Source organism: Limulus polyphemus, unplaced genomic scaffold (assembly GCF_000517525.1).
Source record: "Limulus polyphemus unplaced genomic scaffold, Limulus_polyphemus-2.1.2 Scaffold4210, whole genome shotgun sequence".
Taxonomy (NCBI): Eukaryota; Metazoa; Arthropoda; class Merostomata; order Xiphosura; family Limulidae; genus Limulus; species Limulus polyphemus.
This window is the reverse complement of record NW_013669820.1, coordinates 3,824-12,569: the sequence shown is the minus strand read 5'-3', so window position 1 is coordinate 12,569 and position 8,746 is coordinate 3,824. Positions and strand designations below refer to the sequence as shown.

The window sequence follows — 8,746 nt, the reverse complement described above, 5'->3', positions numbered from 1 at the left end:
TATTTACTTTCCTTACTATATATATATATATATATATACACATATATACCATGCCAATATTCTTCCATGATGAGCAAAAATGTAACAAATGCATATTTTTTGTTGCATTAAATTGATAACATTTTCATTTTGAAGTAGGTTATTTGATTACTTTAGTTGATTAAAGCCAAGAAAACATTTCAACATGATACACTACAAAGACACAAGAAGGTCTGGCTACATAACTAGAACTTTGACACTCTTGTACTAATAGTAAAATTTATGTACAGTACCAGTAAAACCATCCTCAACATTACCGATGGCTAAAAACCAACAAGATTTAAAATCTGTAAAAAGTCAGTTTGTTTTAATCAAGCTTGCAATGATCTCACACCACTTTCTACACTGAACAAACAGGAAATGGTTAAATACCACCTCTAGTTTCCATTTTAAAAGCATTTCTTAAACTTTGGTATTCTTGGAATTGTCAGCCCAATAATTCTGTATGGTGACAGCTTCCAGACTGTTCAGAAAGGAGTCGTTATCCAGGGACGACATTTCTTCTGTGCTGTCCTAAAAAGTATGTGAATATTCAATTAGTATTAAATGGTAAGAAGGTTTTATAACTTTGTTAGCCACCATAATACAAATGTTCATTGTTGTCAAATATTCTTTAAACTTTTAATATAATCTATTTAATATATTCTCTCGCTACAACCAACTTTGTAAACCATGTTGTACTCATCATAGTTTCTATACTATCACTTTTCATACACTTTGTGTGCCTTCACAACATTTGGCAGACTTTTAGTAAACATTACAATTTTTTTACACAAAAAATCAGATTTTTTAAGGAAGTATTTTTACTAAAGATTTGTCCATGAATATATATAGTATTTACATATACTAGCTCGAGTGTTAAGTGATTTCCATGTTAAGATTAAAAATACTTTCGTCTCAAAAATCTAAAATTTTATTTGTGTAATTTCTGAAACCTCCTAAATAAATTTCAAGCATTTTTTGTGAGTAAAACTTTATATTATATTTCTTATTTTCTCTACCCTAACTTTATACAAGGTCGGTCAATTTGACCAACCTCGTAACCACCAAAAAAAAAAGAAGTAAATACATCTAAATTACCTTTTTTCTTTCTAGAATGGCTTCAAATTGTAATATGAAACTACATTTGTTTATCTTAAATAGATATAAATTTATAACACTATACATTTATTTATACTTAAATTATATTGTTTTATTGCCCTTTGAACCATGTTTAACTTATATTTACACCCTTATAAGTTGTAAGTCACTTGGAGAACGTGCAGCTCATGTTATGTTATCGAATTACATTAGGCACAAGTTACTCGTGAGCATACCTCATGTAACAATTATACATGTTACTATTATTTCACCTAAACTAACCTAAAGAGAATTCCTAGTTTTGCATTAGATACTTTTTTTAATAATAATAAATAAAGTATATACACAAAAAACAAAAAAAAGTACTTATCTAGGTATTTTATTTTATTTTTTGCTGTCGATGACATTTAACCCTATTTTTTTTATACTAATGGTAGTTCTACACTGAATAATTTTTCATTTAATTAAATAATGCACCAAAGAACAGAATAGTAATGTGCATAAAGCAGATAATATCCCATAAGTATCACAATTTTTTCTAACTATGTGACAAGAGCTGTTAAAGCTTCATCTAAGCTCACAGATGAGTTTCGCATGAGAATCAAGGTTGAACTGAAAGCAAAATTGACAATTCTCTTTACAGAAATATCATATAATATGTCCTTTGATAGAAGAAAACCTTGGCTTTCTATTGGTTATAAATAACATAGTGTTGAATGTCAGAGAGAGCTACTGGCAATTTCTGATAGAGAGGATATGCCAGGTGGGCATGGCAAGAGGGGTCTGGTTGTCTTGTAATCAAATAAGATTGAAGGTTATGAAAATTATGCTTTGCCTGACTGATGACGATATTATAATAAATAATTTGTATTCCATACTTCTCAGAGGAGTGGTAAATACATTAGAGAAAAGAAGATGCCAAGAGAGCAAATGTCACAAACCTCACACTAGGGGAAATTATTAAAAATAAATTTAGAATCAAGAACTTAAAACATATATATTATTAAAACATGGATTATTAGCTACATTTTTATGCTATATTTATCAGTACACCATGAAAAGAAAGTAGTTTAATTAAGTTTTGAATGTAACTCACTAAAAGCTCATGAAATGTACAGAAAAAGTGGTCTGTGGAGTGAGGGTTAATATGAACATGAAAACAGTAAGGCCATCTATTTGTTGAATCTCATTTTACAAGTAAGAACAGTTTTATTAAATCAGATGTATTCTTTACAGGTTAATTTTTAGTTCTGATATATGTCAGTAGCTTGTTCTGATCACTGATCAGCCTTGTTTGCAAGAGGATGTTACCAAGTAACCATTTTTATAAAAAAACTAGCTATCCTTGATTGCAGGCTTCTGTTGCCATGCGACCACTCTCACAAGGACTTAAGTACAGAGAAACATTGCGAAACAACAACCACACTTACAGATGTCATAGCATTAAGAGTTAAAAACATGAGCTCTGTGTATTTACTGAGAGGAATGTTGTGTTTAGAAAGAAGACAACTCTTACTAATTGAATAACTTATACTAAAATAGTGAAGCATAAGTCATTCAAATTAATCTAATATAAACTTCAAAAGATATATCTCCTTTACTTCAATACAAACTATATAAAGTTATAAGCTCCACATACATAGAAACTCTAAACAACTTACAAAGACAAATACTTTACTTTCTTTCACAGTTGTAGGAGTATTTCTGAATTCACCATAACTGTTATAAGTATTTAAAATTGATAGTCTTTGATTAATTCATGAGCTTAAAGACAACAGTTATATTCTGTAATCATATTCTTCTTGAACATACTGTAACTAACTGAACAAGTCAACTTCTAGATATCCCTTACTTAACAAACCGAGTAACATTCTTCTTGAACATACTGTAACTAACTGAACAAGTCAGCTTCTAGATATCCATTACTTAACAAACCGAGTAACATTCTTGTTGAACATACTGTAACTAACTGAACAAGTCAGCTTCTAGATATCCCTTACTTAACAAACCGAGTAACATTCTTCTTGAACATACTGTAACTAACTGAACAAGTCAACTTCTAGATATCCCTTACTTAACAAACCGAGTAATGGCAGTTTGAAGGTTGTAGCTGTGAAGGTAACATTATGAGAATATCAAGAGAAATAGATGGTTACTTAACATTTGTATTTTTTAAAACACAGCTGAACATTTATGTAAAAGTACCAGAGTATTTGAGATATCACAAGATATAGACAGCTGATCTGGGACCTTGATCTTTGTATTTGAGATATCACAAGATATAGACAGCTGATCTGGGACCTTGACCTTTGTATTTGAGATATCACAAGATATAGACAGCTGATCTGGGACCTTGACCTTTGTATCTGAGATATCACAAGATATAGACAACTGATCTGGGACCTTGACCTTTGTTGTGATATATATATAATAAATGTATAATATTTGAAGGTAGAGTAAACTGACAGGACTTAACAACACATCAGCCATGTATTCAAGATGTTAGAAAAGCACGTAGCTTCAAGAAGTCTTGATAGAGATGAATAAAAAACCCTACAACCCGAGTGCTTTCGAAAGGTGGACCTTTCTTTTTCAGGGGCAAACTGGGAATGGTGGTGTAATCGTATGAGTGATATATATATATATATATAAAGGGAGTTTAGTGACGTCATCAAGGTCATCCGGTTTTCCAGGAAATGTTTAGTCTATCTCTCTATGTACTGTTGAAAGCATCTCATTTCTGGTACAGTGTAGCCAATGGCGAGAGTGTATGTGAAAAGGTGTTAGGGATATTTTACTTTAGAATTGGCTAAATATGTGTATATTTAAAACTATACTTAAGTGTTTAAGTAAAATAAAGGTAACACCTTGAGACTGATTGAAAAAGATATGTTATGCTAATCAATTTATAAAAACAGGTATGGAAAATTATCTTAAATAAATAGTAAGTTTTAGGAAATTCAGTTACATGAAAAAATATGCAAAGAATAAAACTTATTTTTCTGACAGAGATGAAACCAATGAACGGAGATCACTGATTCCAGGATCTAGATTAATTGTGAAAGGTTGAGCAGTGTTTAGATTAGCAATCCAATAAGCTTCTTTTATTTCTCTATCTGCTTTAGTTTTGAATCTGTTTCAATGCCGATGAGAGTAACATCATTAATAGAATGACCGGGTTGGTTAAAGTGTTGAGCAACAAGGAGTTACATCATTAATGGAATGACCGGTTGGTTAAAGTGTTGAGCAACAAAGAGTTACATCATTAATGGAATGACCGGATGGTTAAAGTGTTGAGCAACAAAGAGTAACATCATTAATGGAATGACCGGGTTGGTTAAAGTGTTGAGCAACAAAGAGTAACATCATTAACGGAATGACCGGGTTGGTTAAAGTGTTGAGCAACAAGGAGATCTTTTTCAGTGTTAATAAAAAAAGTTATGGTTATTGAAATGTTCTCAGAGTTGTTTGTGTATGTCCTACATACTGGCATTTTTTATACTGTATAAGGTAAATGGTGTTTTTTGGTTCAAAAGTGATTTCAAGTGTATTCAAGATGTACACGTTCAATCATGTGTTCATGATGTCCACGTTTAACCATGTGTTCATGATGTGCATGTTTAACCATGTGTTCATGATGTGCATGTTTAACCACGTGTTCATGATGTCCACGTTTAACCACGTGTTCATGATGTCCACATTCAGCCAAGTATTCAAGATATCCACGTTTAACTACGTGTTCATGATGTCCACGTTTAACCACGTGTTCATGATGTCCACGTTTAACCACGTGTTCATGATGTCCACGTTTAACCACGTGTTCATGATGTCCACGTTCAATCATGTATTCATGATGTCCACATTTAACCATGTGTTCATGATGTCCACGTTTAACCATGTGTGTATGATGTCTACGTTTAACCACGTGTTCATGATGTCCATGTTCAACCATGTATTCAAGATATTCATGTTTAATCATGTATTCATGATGTCCACGTTTAACCACGTGTGTATGATGTCCACGTTTAACCATGTGTTCATGATATCCATGTTCAACCATTTATTCAAGATATCCATGTTCAACCATTTATTCAAGATATCCATGTTCAATCATGTATTCAAGATACTGAAGTGCTTTAGTCCTTTAAAAAATTAATGTTAAAACAATCAAAACATTTGAGATTGTATCACATTGGGTTTTACACTGAACTAAGAATTTAGGAAATTTTCAGGTGAAATGCGAGCCAAGTTTCTTATCTTATTTTTAGTGTAATTGTACCTTCAGATATGCACTTTAAGTTCTCTAGATCACTTACAATAAAACACTGACATCTGTATTTTCAACCAGTATGTTTATTTGTCTGCAACCCAATCAACTCCTTACTTGAAACCTTATATTTTTTTCATATTCCTGTCTGTTTTGTATATATATAGATAGATAGATTTTAGCAAAAAGAACTAAAAAGTCTTAAATGTTACAATTTTAAATAAAACATAATAAATGAAACAAAGTAATCTGTATAAAAATATTCAAACTCTGAAGAAAATTTTTTCCCCTGGGCAGAAATCAATGAGAAAACAAAACTGAAACCCACAGGACTAACCTTTGGAAGCTCAATATGGCTGTTCATATAGCTTGTTCTTACAGAGTCATCAATATAAGCACAGCTGTCTGATGAACACTTACTCTCCAGTTTATTGACTGCCTTGCAATAATCTTTGTTGTGTAGGAGAAGAAACGTCACTGCTACAGAAACAGCAAGATCTTTACATTTGGAAAAATCACACACAAACCATCAAATATTCAGAATATTCATAACTGAAAAGGCATCTTTTATATGGATTGGTTAGAACTGAAACCAAATTAACTAAAGAGGCGTCATTCATACCGAGTTACTTTTTCAATATCTACCTAACCAGTACTTTATAAGACACTAAATCAAGTTTTTACCTCCAGCAAAGAATTATCGCAAGACTTGCTGTGCTAAAATACAAGTTTCAAGGTTTTACCTAACCAGTAATTCATAAGATAATATATTCAAGAATATTTTTACCTTGTTTCATCAAACAGTATAAGACTTTTAATTAGCATCATTTTGTGTTTGGTCACTGTTTCCTAGAAGTTTATATTTACATACATTTGGAGATTTTCTTTAAATAGCTCTCATTCTCAAATTGATTCATTTTCCTTTTGTCACAAATAAAGTCACATCTGTTCAAACAAGTAAACATATTTCAGGAGTTTACTTAAAAGTATACGTGTACAAATACGCATTGATAAGTTCATCTTTCTCTCTTCTGAATTATGTATCATGTATTTTTTAAGATGACATCTAATGACATCTCGACACCCGAAATGGCTAACAGGTCATGTAAGTGGCATCTTTCATCATAAATTAATTGTTATGAACACATCAGTAATTCAAAACTTCATCCATTAGTACATGTATCTTGTTTGGTAGTTTTATATACGTAAATACACAAACCATGTTGTTATAATAGTAATACACGCAACCAGCACACTAATCATTCAATATAACAGTCATGTAATACATGTATCTTGGTAGTTTTATATATGTAAACCATGTTGTTATAATAGTAATACACGCAACCAGCACACTAATCATTCAATATAACAGTCATGTAATACATGTATCTTGGTAGTTTTATATATGTAAACCATGTTGTCATAATAGTAATACACTCAACCAGCACACTAATCATTCAATATAACAGTCATGTAATACATGTATCTTGGGAGTTTTATATATGTAAATACACAAACCATGTCGTTATAATAGTAATACACTCAACCAGCACACTAATCATTCAATATAACAATCATGTAATACATGTATCTTGTTTGGTAGTTTTATATATGTAAATACACAAACCATGTTGTTATAATAGTAATACACTCAACCAGCACACTAATCATTCAATATAACAGTCATGTAATACATGTATCTTGTTTGGTAGTTTTATATATGTAAATACACAAACCATGTTGTTATAATAGTAATACACTCAACCAGCACACTAATCATTCAATATAACAATCATGTAATACATGTATCTTGCTTAGCATTCTATTTATGTAAACATACAAATGATATGAATACACTCACCTGTCAATCCTGCTAGGGAAATAATCCCTACAACAATGCCAGCAACAGCACCTCTACTCACGGTATCCTGCGTGCTATCACGAGCTTCAGAAACTGGTGCCATGATTGATGGAGGATTAGCTGGGGCACGTTCAACATTAAACCCACTCCCCGCTGGTTGATCATTAATTAAACCGAGGTCAGGATCAGTTTTTGAAGAAGGATACTTTCCTGAAGTTTGTCTGTTCTTATCCAGGGGATCAGAGCTGTTGTCCAGTTTGGCTATCCACGTTACAAGTCCTGTGGTGGGAAAATCAGTAGGCTTGGTGATGTTTTTCAAAGTTTTTTCAACACTTGTGTCATTTCTTGCTGTTTTATCAAATAAACGAGAGTGTCTATTACTTCTGACAAAGGGACCTTCTGGAGATGCTAAGTGATCGACTTGTGCCATTCCTGCTATTTTGTTTACTTTCATTGTCTCATTGTCTGTTGGGAAGTTTTCCAAAGGAGTAATTGAAGAGTGATATACTCCTGACTCTGAAGAAGTGTTTGGTATAGAAGTAGCACTGGAGTTTTTCTTGATGGCTTGAATAAAGCTGTAATTGTCACCAGCATTTTGATTATATAATTCTGTGGTCTTTAAATCACTATCTGTAATGGGAATCTTAAATGAGTTGTCAGATTCGCTTTCTTTATTCTCTGGTGAAAGAGTGGATTGGTTTGAGAACGAAGAAGAATATACATCTTCGCTTTTCTTAACAGTTTGAGAAATCTCAGTGCCAGCATCGACATCTGGTAGTCCATCGTTATAGAACCCCCTGCTGTTATAACCACCGTGTTCATCATTTGGGAAGAATCGTCTCAGTTTACCTGGTTTATTGCTTTTGGAATGATGAGAACTTGTGCTTATGTTAGACTCTTCAAGTAGTAATGAACCACCAGAAGATAGTATTCTGTCAGAAACCTTTCGAGATGAAGGATGGAAGTATGGTATTTTTGGATGATTAACTGAGCTATCAACAGGAGTAACAGTTCTAAAGTTAAGATCAAGGTTACTAGATGATGTTTCATACCATCCTTGAGAAAGGTCCAAGTTGTGTGAATGATGCTGTAATGGCACTCTATCCTGATGATGACTTTCAAATGATGAAGCTTGTGATGCACCAAATATTCTGGTTGGAAATGATGTACTAATTGTAGGAATTACTTTCTTATTGAGTGGCCATGTTGATGACATATGTCCCAGAATCGCAGTATCAGAGAGTTCAAGTGCCATAAATTCACCATCAGAGGTACGGATGTCTTGGTATGGCAAACTCTGCTGATGTAATCCTCCAGATGAGGACTCTGTAGTTGAGGGAGTATGATCAGAGAATGTTGAGTCCCCTTTTTGAACAGGAAAACATGTGCACTCCAAGAAAACACCAAAGATGATTCCAAAAACTAAAATAAGTGAAGAAGAGAAATGTACAATTTTCTAACAAACCACTTCAAATAACAATATTGTACCACTAATGCAC

At 32.6% G+C, this 8,746-nt stretch overlaps 1 protein-coding gene across 1 annotated transcript; it reads right to left on the bottom strand.

The window, feature by feature from the left end:
• Window positions 1–30: 30 nt before the first annotated feature.
• On the bottom strand, window positions 31–8,703 carry LOC106470771 (the record flags this gene model as incomplete). The annotated part of the gene is made up of 3 exons (XM_013931337.2): window positions 31–552; window positions 5,724–5,866; window positions 7,248–8,703. Coding segments are annotated over 3 exons (1,710 nt in total), but the record flags the coding sequence as incomplete, so codon positions are not given.
• Between the last annotated feature and the right edge of the window lie 43 nt (window positions 8,704–8,746).